The sequence below is a fragment of the Bacillus rossius genome, chromosome 2, assembly GCF_032445375.1.
Source record: "Bacillus rossius redtenbacheri isolate Brsri chromosome 2, Brsri_v3, whole genome shotgun sequence".
Classification (NCBI taxonomy): Eukaryota; Metazoa; Arthropoda; class Insecta; order Phasmatodea; family Bacillidae; genus Bacillus; species Bacillus rossius.
Window position 1 is genome coordinate 4032399 of NC_086331.1, and position 20788 is coordinate 4053186.

Genomic DNA, 20788 nt, shown 5'->3' on the forward strand with positions numbered 1-20788 from the left:
GTTTTGTAAATGGAACAGAAGTATTCATGTAAACCTACACATACACACACACTCACACACACACACACACACATATATATATACACACACACACATATATAAACTTGTACATTTACGTGAAAACAGCTGTATCGCTACAAAATATTGTTCGCAAAAATACTGTGTTCGGATAATTCTTACCCGGGAATTTATGCTCTGGGTTGTCCCAGTACCTCTAATAGTTCAAATTACTTGTAAACCATTACCTGAATAGCTTGCCAGCATAAACTGCGCACACTATAAGCATGGTATAATAAAATAATTTCAAATTGCTCAATATTCAATTATCTTTTCCATTGAAAAAAATGCTTGATTGAAACATTAAATGAAAAATAAAATCATGCGCAAATATTTGTAAGAAATACTCAGTATTATCTCGAAAAACGAACTTCATATACGCAAAAAATAACGATAGTTTAAATACTTTTTCTTGGACATACGCCATTTTCTATGTCTAAATATTTTACACCGTCAAAATTCGAAAAACGTAATAAATAAATTGAATACGGAACGAATATTAATATTATAATATATTTTCACAAAACAAAGCAAATATAGAACTGATGTTTTTTTTTTATTAATAGACTGCTATGCAGTAGACTTGAGGCTACAAACGATTGGTGTGCAAGCTAATTGCTCATAAATTATGAGTCACGTCAGGAAGTTGGACGTGAATAATCGCCCCTGGCAATGCCACACAAACGTGATCTGATAACTGGTATGTCCGAGACGACCTTGAAAAGTAAATAGAAAATTATCAGCTGACCTTGGGCTGAATCTCTGCTTCTCCAACATCTATCAGTCTGAGGACATGGCTTTTTTTTATTCAGATAATCATCTCTTGGCACTTTTCGAGATACAACAGCCAACTTCTTCAAAGTTTCTTCTGACAAAGTTTCCGAAATCATCATGTTTATCAAATCCCTCGACATCTTTAATACTTCACCTCCACCAACTATCCCTTCATCTGTAAAGTAACCTTCGCACTTTTTTGCATGTTCTTTATTCTCTCATAATAGCGGACTTACCCGGACACCAAAAATATCAATATTTAATCGTTTTTTCTGTTTCAATATTTAATCACATTTGGTTTAGGAATGTTTGTCTTTAGTGGCGATAGAAAATGGCTAAACGCCATTTACTGTAAATACTATATTCTTTAAGGAAAATTACCTTAAAAGCCAAAATAATAAATTTTGTATGCTTCTGTTTACTTTGCTCATTTTATACATCTTGAAATATGTTATCTGTGGAAATTACCGGTTCACAGTGTCGTGCACAGAAATGTATAAAAAAATTTGACATGAACGCGCTCAAATTTTCACGAAAAATAAAAAGAAATAATTCATTTTATAATACTATTAACATGAAATTTATCAAAGTCTTTTTTTTTTGTGCACTTGAATTGCAAATAACTTTCGTGTAAACCGGCCTTTTTTTTGAAAATACATTTTTTAGCGCAGCTAGTGGTGTTTATAGTCATAGGAGTAATTTAGTATGTAGTGTTGTCACATTTCTGTGGGATCGAGTCCTTCAGCTTCCGACAGAGTGGAAGGAAAAACGTCCATTCTTTTAGTCATGCAGGTGTGTAGCAAAAGAAATTTCTCATTTATCTGAACTGTTATCTTCGTCTGTTTCTACTAAAAAAAAATTACTGCCAAGGTTGAAGGGCAATGTTAGTAATGATGACGCCACAGCGGTAATTTTTCTTAACGCAAGTAAAAATTTAAAAGAGGAAAATCGCTCAGCTCGGTGTAACGTAGAGATACATGTTCAGGTGATAACTGCATTTCAATTTCTGGCCAGCTTGCACAAGCAAAGTTGACAGGCACCCTGTATTGTCATTGTCTTCAACAGAACGTAAACGTCTATATAATTTAACAGTTATGAAAGATATGATTTTAAACGTTGACAATGGTTTTATTTCCAGTTGATTTTTAGAGTTTTCCAAGTATAATTCATCGGAATATCCACGAGTCAAAGGATGACTGTTCGAAGGATATTTTGAGGAGGATATTCGTTTGGAAAAAAGTTATACTTTTGTAATTTAAAAAAAATATTGTGCAGAAGAACGCAGTTAAAATCAAACAATTTACTAATTGCACATATGGGTGAATTATTTATTTCGTTCGAAAATTTATTTTAAAAACGTTGTTACTTTAATTTAAGAGTTTTACGTTCAAAATTATTTTAAGAAAATTACTTTAATGTTTTAAAGTTCTTTTTTTGAATTGAAAAATTGCACTTTTAAAACCGTAATTTGCACAACATTCTGTCTAAAGTAGAAGGTTATTAATAACTAAACACAATTTAAAGTAAACCAACAAGCAAAAAAATGAATTTATGATTTTTGTTACAAAATAACTTTATGTCAAAATCAAAGTTGGCGGTTAAAGTAATTGTTTAACTTTATGTAAACAGTATTGAGACAATGAAATAGGCAGTGATTTACCTAATACAAACACCCGCTTATGGTTTACTGATAAGAATTTTTTTTATACTATAACACATAAGTAACAAAGATACAATGCTCAACATTTGTTTTCTGCTCGAGTTTTTAAAATGTAATTTCTTTGGCTGTAAGTGTTGTATTTGTTTAATTATGGTATGGCTTGACGAATTAGTAGATTGACACAAATTTTACGTATTTTTCGTAATTTTTCCTACAGGATCTTCGAAACTAATGAAGGTCATTATCATACAGCAGCATGCTACACTCACGTTTACTTTATACATGCTGAAGTAGCTCATTTGAATCCATTGCATACCATGTTTTTTTCTGCCAGCTTTTAAGCAGTTTTTAGTAACGAAAGTTATGAAGTTGTTTGATTATCACTTATATAAAAGTTATTTGGATTTCACCAAGCTACATTTTTTCTTTCAGTATGATTTGGCGTTGCTTGTGTTTCTGTCCGATAATTTAAATGGCCTTCAAGATACAATTGCAGCTTAACATTTTGTGGCAATTTCTTAACAAGGACACAGTATTGTCGTGTTTATCATAAATGCACTCAAACTACAAACGTCCCAAAGTTGTAGATGCTACTGTTGTCTGAAATGAAGAGTGCACGGCGGTTCTATGGCTCGATGTTTAACTAGCAACGGTACGGCTCTGACTTGGCGACTTTTAGCATCGGCCGTTACTTTCCAGTCAGCTGTGCTGCGTGGGCAAATAGCTACATTCCCAGTGTAAGCAGAGGAGTTGGATGGCCTGTTTTACCAAATAAAATAAAAAGTAATGTCAGCAACAGGCAAAGAGTGATCGTGTTCGCTTATGGAGGGAATCAGAAAGTTCCCTCAAAAAAGTCAGTCCGAAACATAGCAAACATTCAGCTCTGCGGATAGTTAAATGCTCGAAATACAACACGAGAGCCTGTGATAAGAAAATGTTAGCCTCTGGAGTTCAAAAAATTCATTTTTGTTCATTTCATACGAGATGATTGTGTGCCGTATTTTAAACAGCTCAATGATTACACGACAAGTCATGCACTGCCATTGCACAAATCTTTCAAAGATAAAGTCATTTTATTGGTTTCTCACTTGAAAATTTAAACTTAAATCCTCGCTTTGACGTCACAAGTCCGTTTTTAAGACCTAGATATTTTCGAGTATTTTTTATAGTAACATTTTCTTTATTATTCTTGTAAGAAAATTCAGACTTTCTAAACGTGTTGGACTGACAACGATGTCTCGTTCTCTCGTATTATTATACCGATGTACGTTCGTTTCGCTGAAAAATAATAATCATTAAATTTTATTTCCAAATGAGAATCTAATTTATGTTTTGTGAATGCTTTCTTTTTTCTGAAAATTTTTCCAAAGTAACACTTTCGCTCACTCTTGTGAGGATGCCGTAGTTAGTCCCTCGAGGCAGAACCAGTAGGCCGAGTAACCACGAAACCCTTGCGAATAATTTTAATTGAACAATTTAACATAATTTCCGACATCACGACTCTTTAATTTTATTCATTGTCAGTTGTATCACATGATATACCTATATTGGCACAAAATTCGTTGCCATACATATTTTAAAATAAATCCTTTTACTTCCCACAATCTGGTACAACACAATAAAATATAGGTTCTTTAAATGATTCATTCAATGGAGAGTTTTGATTTGATGCAGTTTTTGGACATACGCCATTGCAATGGCGTATGTCCAAAAAACTGCATTAAATCACAATAAATTATCTGGTCATTAACACATGAAAAATGAACAATGGTCATGTGACCCGAAACTCGGGAATGTTGTTCTCATTACAGAGCTCCTAAATTTTTTACTGAGAGAGTTGTTTTAGTAATGAAACTTCTTAAAATCCATGTATTATTCTGCTGAGCAAGGCACTGGATAATATACGTGAGCTTGGTCCAGCCTGGCAGTTCATTATTTTTTAATAGTTTTCAGCGGTTAAATGTTTGAAATAATAACATAAAAAATCATTTTCAGTCATGTATAATAGGTCTCACGAACTGTTAGTATTCCTATAAAGCTTTGTATGGAGTTAACAAAAATAATATTGAAACGAAAATCTCGATTCACTGGTAGAAAACTAGTTAAAAACACTATTTTTATATTTGAAATATTATATATGGATAAAAAAACATTGTCATTACAACTTTGTTTTAACCAAGCACAAAAAATAAAAATCTTTTACTATCAAAAATTTCAGTTTGTAATTAAAATATAATTTACACGTAATTTGATTTCAAAGAAAACGCCTTATGGATGTGAATTATTTTCAACGTGAATAAGTTCATAACAATTTTGTCTAGATAAGTATCACCTAAATACTATTATTCTCAATTTGATATACAATGAGTGAGCAATTCAGGGCTTGTTCTTAAGTGACAGATTATTCCGACCTTACCGCCGGCATTCTCGCGTTCCCCTCCCACATATGCGACCTAATAGGGTAGGGTGGGAGTAACATTCCAGTTCGCTTTTATAAACATTCCAGAGCTTTTAACTGCTAGGGATCGCTACCTGTTGTTGGTCGGGAAGGTATTAGAGCTTCGGCAAGGACCAGCGGCTGGGGGAATGTTCTTAAGTGACAGTAAATAATTTCCCTACGGGGAGAGGAGTACATTTATCCTAGAGCACTTACACCCTCTTTCCACGTTATTTCCCCTCTTTACCCCACACGCCCCAGAACCCGCCGAAACCCCACTTACACCTGAATTATTTATCAAAGTTTAAAGAATACATATGCACACTGCGTTAATTCGTAATATCATATAGTATACATTCACTTAATAAGACATTCCTGCAATCCTGACAAGCTGAACTTCCAAACGAATCTGTCTGCACTCATTAACGATAACTTCTCCTACGACGAAATATAGGTACCTTAATTTTGAGGTACAAATGGGCTAATTAAATTATATTTGTACATGTTATACACTAAAAGCTAACTCATAGCCATCGTTATTAAGTAATGTGTCCAACATTCATCGTTTATCTTCAAAATCAAATTGTTCTCCAGCCTGGAAAACTGTAGCCGACTCCCCATTCTCCAGATTAGGTGCTTCATCAAATTCATTAAAATAACCTAACTTCATTCCCTTATGCAGTGTAACCTGGTAGTTGGCTGTGTTGGTAGCCAACATGTGAGTGTGTCCATTTCGTTTTACAAAGCTCCTAGATGCTAACACTGAATATTTACTACAGAAATCATCTTTTGGTTCTACCATAAAATAACCTGGTAGTTTATCACCCTCGAAATTTACTGGGATCAATCTGGGAGCTAATCGCAAATTGTCTTCTACTGTGACAAAAATAGTTTCAGGTTCAGTTTGGGCCAATTCATGGTTTTGCAATTTGGACTTCTGTTTTATTTAAATATTTCTGGGGTGAGGATAGTTCACCGTGATAATGTTCCTGTCTGCCTTTTGCATTGGTTAGGTAACCATTTATAACTTATCTAACTTCTGCACCTCTAGTTTTAATATAAAAATCAGGATTGTATATGGTTAAAAACAAATGTTGTTCGCCTTGACCAGAAATTGCAGCCCCAAATTAGGTGAGAAAATCACATCCTAATATAAGTCCTCGTATCGGGGCTTCCACGAGTTAAGCAGGTTGAGCATGTGCAAACTGTCCCATTTTAAAATACAACATTGTCGTGTATTTTAAATTTTGAATTTGACCCCATACTCCTGCAAAAACCATAGGTTCAGTAGGTTTCCAAAAAAATTTAAGTATCAATTGGTTTTCCACAAGAGATATGGCAGCACTGCTGTCGATAAAAATGGGGATTTCAGTTCTGAAATTTTTGTCTTCTGACTTAAGATCATACTAAAAAGAGATATTTTATTCGTCAAGAATGGATTGACAACCCACACGCAACTCGTCCTAACTAGTTTTCCAGTAGGTGTTTTAGAATACTGTGGTTTCCAATTCTTCTAAAAATGTCCTGGTATGTTACATTTAAAGCAAATGGTCCGCTAAGGCTTATCATTTATATTTGGGTTAGGTTCAATTCGTGTCTGCCTGTAGGAGCTATTTCAATACTGTGTCTTGTGGTGTGGCTCAGTTATAGTATTATTATTTTTGTTTTCCACTTGGGGATATCAAGTTAACCACACAACTCGTTCAACTTTATCCAAAATTCTACCAATTTTTTTTTTATTTTAGTGTTAACTGTGTTTTATCCTTCATCTAGGAGATTACATACCTTGACATTCCTTATAGAAGCTTGTTTCTGTTTGTGATTTCCTGTGTGTGTCATGACATGGCTCTTGGCATATTACATTCATGCTTGTATGTTTCTTAAATTTTCCTACTGCTTTTCCATTGTGTTATTGGGAAAAAGCTTAATTTTTTCCCAATATCTGGTCTCAGGCCACGTAATAAATATCGAACCTTATTAGCTTCAGTCATCATAGCATCAAGTCGAGTGCAAAGGTTCAACACATCGTACACAAAAGATTCGAATGGTTCACTGATTTCATATACCCTTGACTGTAATCATAATTTTAAATCTTCTACATGTCCCATTCTCAAAATCACTACTCTCAATCTATTGGTTAATTCATCAGAAGTGGCAAGGTCCTCTAAAGTGTTTTCAAAGCTATCGTACCATCTTAATGCAAGTCCTCTCAAAAGTGTGGGAAAATACAATGACCGTCTCTGATCATTCCACCCATTTAATTTAGCCGCTAGTCTAAATTGCTTGAGGAATACATAAACATCCTCACAAGGTTTGCCCCAAAAATGGCCAGGGTCAACAAAACATTTTCCCAACTCCATATTTTCTCAATTGTCTTATCAAGTGTTGATTTTATGTCACATAACACTTATTTAAAGATTCCTCATTTTATGAACTACTCCCTGCTACATCTGGATTTATCCTTTTTTATCTAATAACAGAACAATGCATGCATTAAAAAAACCAGCCAAAATAAGAAATTCTTGTTCAAAAATTTTGAATTAAAAAAATCGTGTTTCTTAAAGCAATCACTCAGAAAATAATTAAATTAGATAGTAAGTTACGGTTAGCCCAATTATTTAAAAACATGCTCCCCAACTTATCTTGTCCACTGAAACACACAAGGTTAAACAAAACAGACAAGACAATGCAACTTTCTCCAAATCATCTCAAAACCCTACTTAAATGCTTAACAAATGCCTCACACAATTTTTCGCTAGGAAAGGAACTGGGTGTTGAAGTAGCTTGACTCTGAAATTAAAATACACCTTAGTGCAGTACGGCACCAATAACCTAGAAGCCTCATCTCCCTCTATAGTGAGTGGGGGGATGGATGCTGAAAAGAAAACTCCAAAATTAATCAACATTCCTGATTAAAAATGATAGATTGATTGTATTGCCTATGCTTTTTTAATGTCGTTGTTGTTGGAGGTGTTTTTGAGCTACGACTGTACATATTGAGCAGTCCATATTATTGTCAGCTTTCAATTTTAAGTAAATTTTAAAACTATATGAAATGACTTTCGACGGTAGCCACGAGAAAACTGGCACCTGTCGGGGAGGACTCGTCCGTCAGGGAATGAGATCAGGGCCGTGATTGGCGATGCAGGTACAGGGAAGGGCGTGCAGAGGAGCGAAGGGCGCACCGCCGCCAGGAGGATGATTGATGGTGCTTGCTCCCTTCAGACTCGCAAGGCACTCAGGAGCGAGCCCTCCATCCCGGCCAGCCTGCAACACCTGCTGGGTTCCCAGCCTCCCGCGCCGCTGCGCCATCAGCAGTCAGCCGGGGAACCGTGCACTTCCCAAAAAAGAAGGCCGCTCGAATGAACCAGCAACCCTCCGTGGTTCCTGAAGCCTGAACCTTCTTCTGATATTTCTCTCAAATTCTCAGCACCAAATACCCAAACTGACAACTCGGCTCCTTCTACATCAACGTGAGTGAGTTAAAAAGATAATGATGCACTAGATAAGCCTATTTCTCAAAAAAGTAATTTATCGCTAACAAGCACATCTTCACACGTAATGTATGCTTCTCCTCCCAAAAAAAAAAAAAAGAAAAATTAAGATTTCTCCGGAAATTTCATCAATGTTTGATCGTACCAAAAGATATAATTTAAATGGTTTACTTTTGATGTCTGCAACTTCTGCAGCTTTAGGCCATAAAAGTTCAGACGTTTCAGATGTCCGTCTTCCCATTTCTGTGTCACGTTGTTAAACAAGGCCGCAAGTCTGTGGCCTAAGGGTTCTACTGGTGTAGGGTTAACCAGGTGGTCTAGGCCTGTACGAATGAAATAAGCGGAGAAATTTGTAATATCCAAAAAGTTTTATGGAAAGAGAAACATAGCTTGGGCGTCATTGCGAGAGACGTTACGGAAATAAGTTTCGTCAATGTTTTCCCCCGAGGAAGCTGAACCACAAAGTGAGAAGACACACTGCAACAACAAAAGACAACATTTTCTTAGTACACAAAGGTCGGGCGAGAGCAGAGGTGGCATTGCACGTGCGCAGAATGCAGAAAAACAAACATAAGCAGCAGACGGAAATGCCCCAGCTCAGTCGAGTGCAAACCAGTATGACAGGATGACATGAGCTTGAAACATGGTCGCGGATAGAAGTGCGTGCTGTCTTGTGCTATGAATGAGCGCGTGGGACTAGAAAAAGAGGTGCATCAGGCTGTGAAGAACTTCCTGAAATCGCTCGGCAATGATTTTGATCAAAAGGGATTCCTGAGCTTGATTTCACGGTACATCTGTATCACCGTAGTTGGCGACTGTGAGGAAAACTAGCGAAACGATTGTATTTTGTTATGACATTAAATCTTCCTTTTCGTAACAAGTTTTCCTTATGAAAAAAATATTGACTGTACTTATATTCGCTAAGTCCCTAGCAATACTTTTATCATCCATGTTTCACAGTTACGTTTTCGTCCACAGAGGATTGTGGGGGGGGGGGGCGGCCTATATAATTCCCCCCCCCCCCCCAAATCAACACCAAAGGGCATGTGGAAGAAAGGAAAGTTTTTCATGAAGACAAGTTTTCAAAAGTTTCGTTAATATTCCAATATTCCAATATGATTCTAGCATGTAAAATCAGTTCCTGTGAATTTAAGAAGATATTGGGAAATACACTAGGATTCCAGAATTTTTTTTTAGTATGTGCTCTTCCATAATTTAAAGTGAAAATAGTTAGTATTGTGAAGGGGCGAGTCTGTCCATGTGCAATGCAGTGGGGCTCATGTCACTGTGAACGCTGTCCCCCATGAGAGAGATGGCTGGTGATCAAGCATTTGGGTGATAACTTATAAAATTTCTGCACGTTTCACAAGGGAAAAAAATCATTTTAAAACTAATTCTCATTATGTATTTACTTTGATGCTACAAGTTAAAACATTGTGCATTATCGAAAGCACGCTGTAGAACGCATAAAATATATTACGTAATATGTAAGACTTCAATACTTGTGTGTTCATATATAACGTAAGTTTTAACATGCCACACATGAATTTGTTTTCAACTAACTACATATATTTGTTCGTCATCCCTCTAAAATTTATTAAAATTTAGAAGTTAACTTTTTAACTTATCATTCAACAAATGTTGTTAACAATTAATATGTTAATTTTACATGGATTTTTTATATATTATATTATAGAGTCCCTTATTCGCCAACCAATGAGTGAAAGCAAATATTGTAAAAGGGACAATATAGGAAACTAGTATGAAATATACGAGACAAGTGATGTCAGCGAATCTGGCGGCCTCGAGTGTAACTGCGTTTCATTTTACAGCGTGTTTAAGTGCGTGAGAGTTAAACCATCTAGCGACGTGGAGTGAAAATAACTTGGAAGCAATGCAGTAAATTGTCACGCGCTTCGCCCATGACAATTTGCCAGAGTTTCCCATATTGCCGTGCTTCGATATTTGGTTAAAGCCTATTTCATTGGCCTGTGTGGCAGTAAATGCTTGTCAAGGAGGTCATACACTGGCTTCCTACAACAGCAAATGAGTAAAGGCATCACTTCATTTGTCTATGTAGTAGTCAGTGTTTGTCAAGGATGCCTTACATTCAGTGGCGTCTCATCAGGGCAAGCAAGGCAAGCAGTGCTTGCCCAGGCAGTTTCCAGACATTGTATTTTTTAAATAAATATTTTATTCAGAATAGTATTTTACTTTGGCTCGTGCAGTTAGGTGTATGTATTTTTTACACTATCTTCTTGGGACCCAAAACTGTGCGCTGTGCGCTATAAAAAAAGAACTCGTTGACACAAAAACATGCTGTTTTAGAAGCGTTGCTAGGTTTAGAAGCGCTGGTAGGATCGCTTTCAGCAGGAAGGCTGCCGCAGTACTTTCCTTTCGGAAGGGGGGTGGCATGGTACAAAGGTTCAGGGAGGGGATTGGCTGGAAAAATACGTGGTAGAAGCTACGAAGGTAACGCTTTCTTGCCGAACTGGAGCGAACATGGCCGAAGCAGACGGTGGAATTTTTCCGCCGACTGCTTCGGCTATGTCCGGTACAGTTCGGCACGGCAGGTGGCGATGTCGCGTTTCAGTCGGCGGTCGTCTCTCGGGGCGCGCGCATCTCTCCCGCGGGCTGTTGGCTGGCAGTGCGTGGGGGATTTGTGGGCGTACGATGATACTCCACTCCCACTTAGTATATAAGTAATGTAGAGTAGGTATTTTACTATCAGAATAATGTAAGTCAATCATTATTTTTCAAAAATAATGTATTTAAAAAAAATGTCAATTTTTCTACCTGTGGAATAGTCAATGTTCAGTTAAGAAAACTACTTAAATAGCACCATTTTGTACCTTGAAATCCATATTTTCCCGGCGAAGGGCCCCCAGACCCCCCCAACCTCATCATGTTTTGGTGTGAACGGAGTTATTGCTTCCCCTCATGTAAACCTCACACCTCGCCACTGCTTACATTTGCTTCTTCTGACATCCGATGAGAAAAGGTATTTTATTATTGGCCTATGTGAAGTCAATTTTTCTCAAGGAGGTCTTCCACTGACTCCCTCCCATAGAAAATGAGTAAAGGCCTCACTTTATTGGCCTATGTAGTAGTCAATATTTGTCAAGGATGCCTTACATTTACTTATTCTGACAGCCGATGAGAAAAGGTATTTTATTATTGGCCTATGTGAAGTCAATTTTTCTCAAGGAGGTCTTCCACTGACTCCCTCCCATAGAAAATGAGTAAAGGCCTCACTTTATTGGCCTATGTAGTAGTCAATATTTGTCAAGGATGCCTTACATTTACTTATTCTGACAGCCGATGAGAAAAGGTATTTTATTATTGGCCTATGTGAAGTCAATTTTTCTCAAGGAGGTCTTCCACTGACTCCCTCCCATAGAAAATGAGTAAAGGCCTCACTTTATTGGCCTATGTAGTAGTCAATGTTTGTCAATGATGCCTTACATTTGCTTCTTCTGACAGCCGATGAGTGAAGGCTCGTCTCGGTCCAAGGGTGTGTGTGTGGATCTGGCCACTGCTTGAGGTGAGCCTGGTGATGTTGCAGCCGTACCGCACGACGCCGCTGGTGCTGCCAGGGGCCAAGGTGAAGAAGGACAGTCCGTCGAACACCATGTCGTACCTGCGTCACCACCCCAACCCGCTGTTCCGCGCCGCACCCCCGCACTACGACTCCACGGCCGAGGTGCTCATGAAGCAGAAGGTGAGGAGATCTCGAGCAAACACCCGCGCGGTTCATCCCTAGTTTACTCTCTCTTCCCAGTGCTGTCATTGTATTCAGATACACCCAAAGAGCACAGAAGTGTTAGACACGACTTTACAATGTAATGACTATAGAGACCTGCAAAATTCGCGGATTCATTCGGTGATAGGCTAGAATTCAAACACATATACCTCTTAGATAATTTTTCTATTGGCTTACTGTTCATCTGGACGAATCTCAACCAGTTATAAACCCTCAACCAAAGAAGGATCGAATCACAGACAAACCAGCTGAGACGACTTACAAGTCGGCAACCTATGAACTTGCGTTGTTTGCCCGAGTGTACAGGGGTATGTGCAGTCTATCCTGAAGGCCATAGAAACCGCGAATTTTGCAGGTCTCCAGTAATGACATAAGTTTAAATATAAATAAAATATTTTAATATGTAATGAAAAAAAATTTAATGAGAATTTCGGTAATGCACTTTCTTGTTGAATTTCATTAAGTGTTGCGAAATACAGAGTTTCCATAAAATAATGTAACAGTTTCAATGTTATATAATAACAGTTTAATTTATACTACATACAACATAATCATACATCAAATTTAAGTCAAACTAACCTACTGCTTCTTACAAATGTTCAATATGTGCGAATTTAGTTATACTACACACATACAATTCTTCCCACACTTTAGTTAACACGTTTGGAGTAATAAAAAAAAATAGCCTCTTCAATTCTGTGTCTCAACAATGGAAAATCATTAGGTAGCGGCGGAACGTATACACGATCATTTTATAAAGCACCAAAGGAAAAAAATCTCATGGCGTTATGTCAGGTGAACGTGGAGGCCAGCGAAAAAAGAGCTCTGTTGTCTCAACCGTTACGACCAATCCAACGGTCAGACACTTCGACAAATAAACTATAAACGAAACGCACGGTGAACTGAAATTACAGATTCACTCTTAGCAAATTGCAGAACACAAAACGCTTTACGCTCAGGAGTCGCCACTTTGCGTAGGTAGCGCTGCAAGCGAGAAAACAATAAAGCAGTACTCGCGCATGCGTTTATCTAAAACTGTTTGAGTCACTCTTTACTTGTGACCTCGAAGCAACACTACAACGCTTACAGTTGATGCTATTAAAATGTATGACTGGGACATTCTTTAATGTACAGACCATTGGTAGTTGGTACTATGTAACGGTTCCTACAACTGATGTAACAGTGCCACCTAGCTTCGTTTTTCGAGGTATAAAAGCAGGAAAGTGCTAAGGGCAATTCCGGTGCTCGATTAAAATGTCTCGTTACCTCTACGCAGTAAAATATTTTTAAAAAAAAATTGTTCTATCACATAGGATTCTTTGAAAACGGATTTTCAAATATTTTCTTTTAAACTCTCTGTAAATTTTACAATATAACTGTAGAACTCGTAAAACTAATGCTTTCTTTGATCGAAGTGCTGTAGTTCCCATGATGCACATAGGTGTGCATGTTGCAATTTGAATGTTACACACGAATGTGTTTGGATATTAGGTGTACAAAGGTTTACTTTTAGTATCACAAATTCTTTTTTGCAAAAAGTTTGCAAAAGGTTATTTTGTAAGAAAGCACTTTTCATTGCTTGTTTCACACGCGCGAGGCACTACACAGTGTTGCAGTCTTTTCGTCGGTCACCAACTGCAGTGATGTGTAATTTCATGTCGCTAGAGTAGAGGTGACCACCACGGAACTGTAAATATTCTTTAACAGGTATTTAAACAGCTAGACTTGACGGTGGAAAGGCCTATTTCAGCCATTTTTACGCTTTAGGTCCACAGTCTAAAGTAAAAGCAAAAAATATCATCCGTGCAATTGTGGATGATTTTTGAAGTGAAACTTCTTCGCTGAGGGGGCTACAATTTCCGAGCGTTTCGAATGGTTAGGTACGTGGTGGGGGAACCGGTAGAGGAGGAGACAGCAGGGAAGAGGTGGAAATTACGCAGCATACTTCTTGCACACTTGCATACTTGCAAAATTTACCACTTGCATTTTTCGCAATATCATAATTTAGCTCTCGCATACTTGCATGTATTTTTTTTTATCTGCGACCTCAACCAAAGAAAGTTATGTTTCCTATACCAAATAATATAATAAGTTTCTCTTTTTTCGCGCGTCGACTCCAAACACACATTTTTTTAAATGATGGGTCGTTTCTTCTTAAGTTCTTCATACTGTTTGGCAGCTAGGTACAAAGCCCTCATTAGCATTAACACCACAATAAGTATCGTATGATTGGGTGATTACCTGGAGGGTGGTTTAAACCCCCAGCCATCGGGTCGGGAATATTTCCGTGGAGTGGCAGCCTGCAAAGGCAGGTTAGGCGAGAAAAATCCGCAGTGGTTAAGTATTGCCTTCCGCGGTATGCAGGTGGAGAGACTGCACAATTCCTAGTCCTGGACACGCGGAGGAAACATTTCACAAGTGTAAAATCCCCGACACAGCCAGGAATCCAACCCAGGACACTTGGCTCACCAGCTGGAGCTATAGCCACTAAGTCAACAATAAATGCGTTAGCAAAAACTTCTACGAGACATGCCTTTGGTGGTGCCATGCTGGATTCAGCGCTTATGTTTTTTTTTTTGGCATAAAGACTTGAAAATGGGAATTTTTCGCCACGTCGAAAGCGAAGATTTTTACCTACGTTTCGGTTGGCAATGCAGTAACTATCTTCAGGGCTTCAGGGTAGCAGTTACCTATTGAGATTTTTGCCACCGATTAATCATCCTGTCATACGGGAATTTAGTGTAGGTTTTTCTATAAGCGAAGTCTCTGTAACTCACTCTGTGCATATTAGTTCAGATACACCCCACAATTCTGTAAACTCACGTGGATCAACAAGCGGAGTGAGTGAAAATTCTCCTGTCTTAGAAAACTCTTGCCTAAGATTGGCTGCAGCTGTGGGCCAATCAGAGGGTTATTTTCTTCAGATTAACTCTTATTGGCCCATAGCTGCAGCCAATCAGGAAACACTGCCCTCTCAGGTGAGAGTACTTAAAGGCAGGAAAATTCCCAAAAACTGCAAGGTCAACCGTAATATCGGTGGAATCTCCGCCCTCGGCCAGGCTACAAACCACAAGCCAAGCAAATCCAGACTTCGTCCGTTAAAGCCAACGATTCTGATTTGCCCTTGATATGTTGTCAATATGAGATGAGTTTATATTGCAGCCTATGTTTGGAGTGGATTTGGCAATGCTGTGGACCGTGGTGAATTTCAGAAGTTGATTCAAAGATAGAATGCACTGCAGCTAGCGAGTTTTTTGCGAGCATGCGTGAATGTTTTCATCAAGACCTTATCACACAATTGCTAAGGCACAGCTTTTACAGTATTCTTTTGTATACAGTTTGATTTTAGTTTGTATGTATTGTTATTGGTGTCAAACACATGGCGTATTTTCCCCATGCAGCATTTTCGCTGTATTTCTCAAAACACTTTACTAATTATAACGATTTTTTATATCGCTTAATGAACTTCACTATCAATTAGTTTGGCTAAAGTTTTCTTTGAAGGTAACATCCAACAGAAGACTGCACATAATAAATGTCCTAATCTCCATTATAAAAGCCAGTGATCAGACAAATCTTTCCTAAATTAGTATCGTGTATTCATGCATGGCGTGACTTGAATAATATTTAGTTTCGTAATGTAGGTTTAGTGTTGCGACTTTTATGAAGTGAGTGTCATGATGTTGTGATCGGTAAGTGACAGTCGCCGTTTGATTGTGGATATGTGATGGACGTGATCAGGGTGTCTTTATACTAGTGTAGTTATTTCAGAAATATGATACGGAAATATCACGGTTTGAATGATTTGATGGCACTATATCATTTATATGGCAGTCACTGCTGAGATGTTGGTGCAGTGACGTAATTATGGCGATATGACTGTATATAGTGTAGTTCACAAACAACAGCCATCTTATAACCTATTTTGAGGTTCGTTGCTCTACTTACCTGAGCGAAAAAATGATAATTTTAGTAACAAATATATTTTTTTAATTATCTAAAAAATTATACTTAATTCTAAAATTAAATTAATGTAGTACGTGAAGTAATGCTTTTTTTGTAGTTCAGTTTCGTGTATCGTCAGTACGAACTGCATGAAGTATATTTTTTAAATGTCAGTAAAATTTATCCATGATGATAAAATTGGTAGTTTAAGTGATGTACGTAGATTGTTTCTCCTTTGCAGTTTTATTTGATTCTCAAAATTTTGTTTATAAAATAATTTATAGTTCAAAACTATGGTACCCCGAATTCCAAAACAAAATTATCTTAAGAATTATCCGATCATGCGAAAAATCCCAGGCAAGCAGTTAATTTACGAACAAAAAAATTAAAATGTAAATTTTTATGTATAAATTGAGTTGTTTTCTTTAGCGTTAAAACCGTTCGGAAAAAAAAGTAAATGTGCTTTGAAGACCTATTCGAATGTTTAAAACTTTCTTCAAGAGATTTTTCAGTCAGGAATTAAAAGTTCCTTGTGTTTACATTCCTAGGCTACAGGAAACATGTGTTTTTTTTTTTTTGTGGCCAGACCAGTGAGTAATAAATCTGGCTTCGCGCGTACGGCACGCACCGAGTCTATAAATTCCCACATTTCAGCAACAGAAAGTTTGTTTTTGCTTACGCATGAGATCCGGCGATTTTTTATTCCCATCGGCGCTGCTAATTTCACCCGCGCATCAACACTTCAGCGCTGCAGGCCTCCGGGACATGGTGCATGTCTCGGCCTAGGAACTCCTGCGCGCTTCCAAGTTACAAATTTGGTTTATTAAACAATTTTTTGGTTGTTTTTTTGTCTTTTTGGTGTCCAAAAATATTTTTAAAATATTTACGCGGCCAAACTTAATTTGAGTATTAGTTCAAGAAAAACAATACTATCTATTATTTAATCTTAAATATTTTGGTATGAGCTTGTATTCTATATAAACATTTTGTTTTATTGAAGTAGCTTGGCTTCTGGGTGGTAACTGCTCCCTGATGATGGCGACTGCAATGTCGACCGAAACGTCGGTGAATTATTCGCCAAGGACGCGGCTACAACCCAGAAGCAAAGCTACTTCAGACAATTGCCCGTGAAAGCATGCGAACATTATTAATTTAGTTTTATTCTTTTAATTTTTTGTAGTTAATATCCGAAACAGCGACCCTCCAAAAGTACGAATTATGGTTGCGAGAGACAGCTTTAATGAAAAAATTGTTATGGCTGATGTAGTATTCCAGTCGAGGTAGGCCAGTGGAAGTTCTAGAAGTCACGTGCAGAGGTTGCAAGAAAACGCTATCGGAGGCCAGTGCGCTCCCCTTAATCTCCACACTTACTTTGACTGCTGCAGGGAAACTTCACTGGTCCTATGTCTCGTGGATAAGGCTCGGGGTCCACTCCCTATTGGTCACTTGGAGGCTGTAAGGCGCCAGAGATTCACGGTGACAAATGAAGAACGCAACAAACACTTTAACCTGTGCTATTAACCGGTAATTTTAGCAGCAAGAAATAAAGTCACCACAAAGGAAGAATATAATATAAAAATTCAAAAAGTCGTAACTACAAAAACGCAATTCTGCTAAAAAAAACTTTTGGGCATACAAACATATATACCTATACGTAAAAGACAAAAATACCAATGGTTTTTTTTAAATAAATTATAAACTTCAAAGATATAAACATTAAAAAAAATAAAAACAAAGATTTTTGAAAGGGCTTAAGTACAAAATTCAAAATATCGTCAAAGGATCCCCAGTGACGCAAACATAGAGTTCCAAAAAGGAAAAAAAAAATGTTTACCGTTTTTAGTTAAGACCTAAACTTTCTGAGATATAAGCCTTTTTAGTAATTATGAATACAACCTACATTTTAATTCAATAACTAAGGCGTGTTCCACTTACGTAGCTGTATTTTAAATGTTGCTCTATTTTGTTACAATTCCATTTTCTTCTTTATACACATCTCTATGGATTGGGCTGATATTTTCTTCATGATACGCTTGTCTCCAAGGTATACATACCTCTTTGGCGTTACAGAGTCCGTGATGAGCGTAACTATATTTAGGATCATTTTCATTTTTTATGACTAAGTAATCATTATAATTGACACTTTCCTGCCTTTTTGCCGCTATGAGATACCACTTGGGAAGTATCTAGTGACAAAATTTGTGACGGAACGTTAAAAGTAAGAGCTAAATCGTGAAGAATTAAGCCAAAGGATTGTCATAAAAAGGAAATAACCAACACGCATGGCTAGTGAAAACGATCCTTGTTTAGGAAAGGAAGTTACATGGCTAGAGACATCTGTATTTCGCGATTTCATTTCATGTCAAGGTATTTCACAAAACACTGTAGCTTTTTCTAAGAGTCATAGCAAATTGTGAGGGTGCAGCAGTACGGTGACCACATTCTCATTGGCCCCGTCAAGAGCGGGACGACACCTCTCCCCGACCTCAGCCAATAACTACAGGAGAAAAGCTACAGTATTTTGTGAAATACCTTGACACGAAATGTATTCGCGAAATACAGGTGTCCCTATGCATGGCTAAAACAAAAGCACGCAATGCTGCAGGAATCCGTCGGTGAGTCTGAAGGAATACAACGGCAAGAGAGGGCGGCTGCTCCGGGTTCAACCGGCCCCTGATGCTATCATCCCACTGCGTTCAAAATAGCCTCGATGGCCGTTATCGGTCGCCGTCACGCCGACTCCCCTCCCACGAGGTCGCGTGGTCCCGGACCGACTCAGACATACCGCGAACGGGCAGCCTTCTTTTCACAGACGAGAGAGCCAAACGCCCAATCATGCATCTTCGGGTTTTATTTTGTTCGGGGAGGATGAAAGGATACTAATGGTCAATTAGGTTAGGTTAGCTACATTATAAATACTTTAAAACATTGTGTACGGTTGATTTGGTTAGGATAGCTACATTAAAGATACGGGAAAAAAACATGAACTTCGGGGAACTTCGGGTTTTGGCTCTCTCTCTCGTCTGTGAAAAGAAGGCTGCCCTGCCGCGAACTGGGCCATAGCTGGCTCCCGATTGGCGCAGATGACAGCCACATCCAACTGCAGTAAACAATTACGGTCGGTGCTCCAACCCTTTGTTTAAGTTACCCACTGCCGAGAAGTAATTTAAACCAGGCCATATACAGTTCGACCGTAAAAGAATTCCGCTGTTATAAATTTTAAATTTATCAACTGTAAGCGTTTTAGAGTTTTGGTTCAAGGTCACAATTTAGACACTACTTATTTTTTTCTCGCTTGCAGCGCCACCTACGCAAAATGACGACCCATGAGCGTAAAGCTATGTTGTGTTCTGCAATTCTCTGAGAGTGACTATATGATTTCAGTTCAACGTGCGTTTCGTTCAAAGTTCAATTGTGATCCCCCATTTGGCAAAAATATTCGACGATGTTCGCGATGACAGAGATCTTTTTTCGCCGGCCTCCACGTTCACCTGACATAACGCCATCCTTTGGGGCTTTATGAAAGATCGTGTCTACGTTCCGCCGCTAACCTAGCGATTTGCCAGAGTTGAGACATAGAATTGAAGATGCTATTGCTTCCATTACTCCGGATGTGTTACCCAAAGTGTGGGAAAAATTGTTACTTAAGGTTGGATGTGTGCCGTATAGCTGAAGGTGCACATATAGAACATTTGTGAGAAAAACTAGGGTAGCGTACCATTGCATGATTTGTTTAAATAGTCTAAATTAAACTGTTAAAAGTAATATAACATTGGAACTGGGACATTTTTTATGGACAACTTGCATTCAGACGCATAAGTAATCAAATATCAAAACACTATGGCACTGAAACGTTAGCTGGAATCACAATAAGGCCTGTTTCACAGATACGCGGTTTCATTCGGTTCTGTTCGTTTTCGGTCCTTATTCGGTCGCTGCCGACTAGTGTGAAACGGTGATCCGGTTTCCATTCGGTACCAAACAGGAACAGTAGAGCACCGAATACTACCTCGACACGAACAGGTTTCATAAGGTTCCCGTAAGGTACCGAACACGTGTCCAGGGAACAGAAAGCATTTAACGCGTTCACTACACACGCACGGATCAGTTTCGGTTTTAACCTGATAGCGAGTGAATCTCATTTCTTTGGAAGTGTCGCAGTTTTTTTTAATGATAAATATGAGCCATTTACGTGATGCTGAAGTGGACCAGCTGATTTCTGCAGCGCAATCCGAGCCAGTGCTGTGGTACAACACTTGTGAACAATATAAGCATAAACTTAAAACGCAGGAAGCATGGAAATACGTTTGTGTTCAAATTTTCAATGACTGTGATGAATTGGATGTCACTAAACAAATGGCATGTGGTAGGTATTGAAAAATTCATTTTTTGACGTGACAACGTCTAATAAATCGATGAACGCCGGCTGCACGCACGAAAAAGTATGACTCATTGTCCCGTTACGCACATTGTCCCGTTACGCTCACTGTACGCTTGCGCCGCATCTATCTCTCTTCCACTCGATTGGAACAACCATCGATTTGACTTTTTCGAGGCACATTAAACTTCAAACACTCCCATTCGTTTCCTACTTTTCCTATCATTGTCCTATCCTTAACGGAATAACACAGATTGGAAGAAGTTAAATAGCAAACATG

At 38.1% G+C, this 20788-nt stretch overlaps 1 protein-coding gene across 1 annotated transcript in view; it reads left to right on the forward strand.

The window, feature by feature from the left end:
* LOC134529039 (PDZ and LIM domain protein 3) overlaps positions 1–20788 on the forward strand; it is a 155912-nt gene that overhangs the window by 90636 nt on the left and 44488 nt on the right. Inside the window, exon 5 of the mRNA XM_063362735.1 lies at positions 11988–12143. Within this exon, the coding sequence (XP_063218805.1) occupies positions 11988–12143 (156 nt within the window). The remainder of the gene's footprint in view (positions 1–11987; positions 12144–20788) is intronic.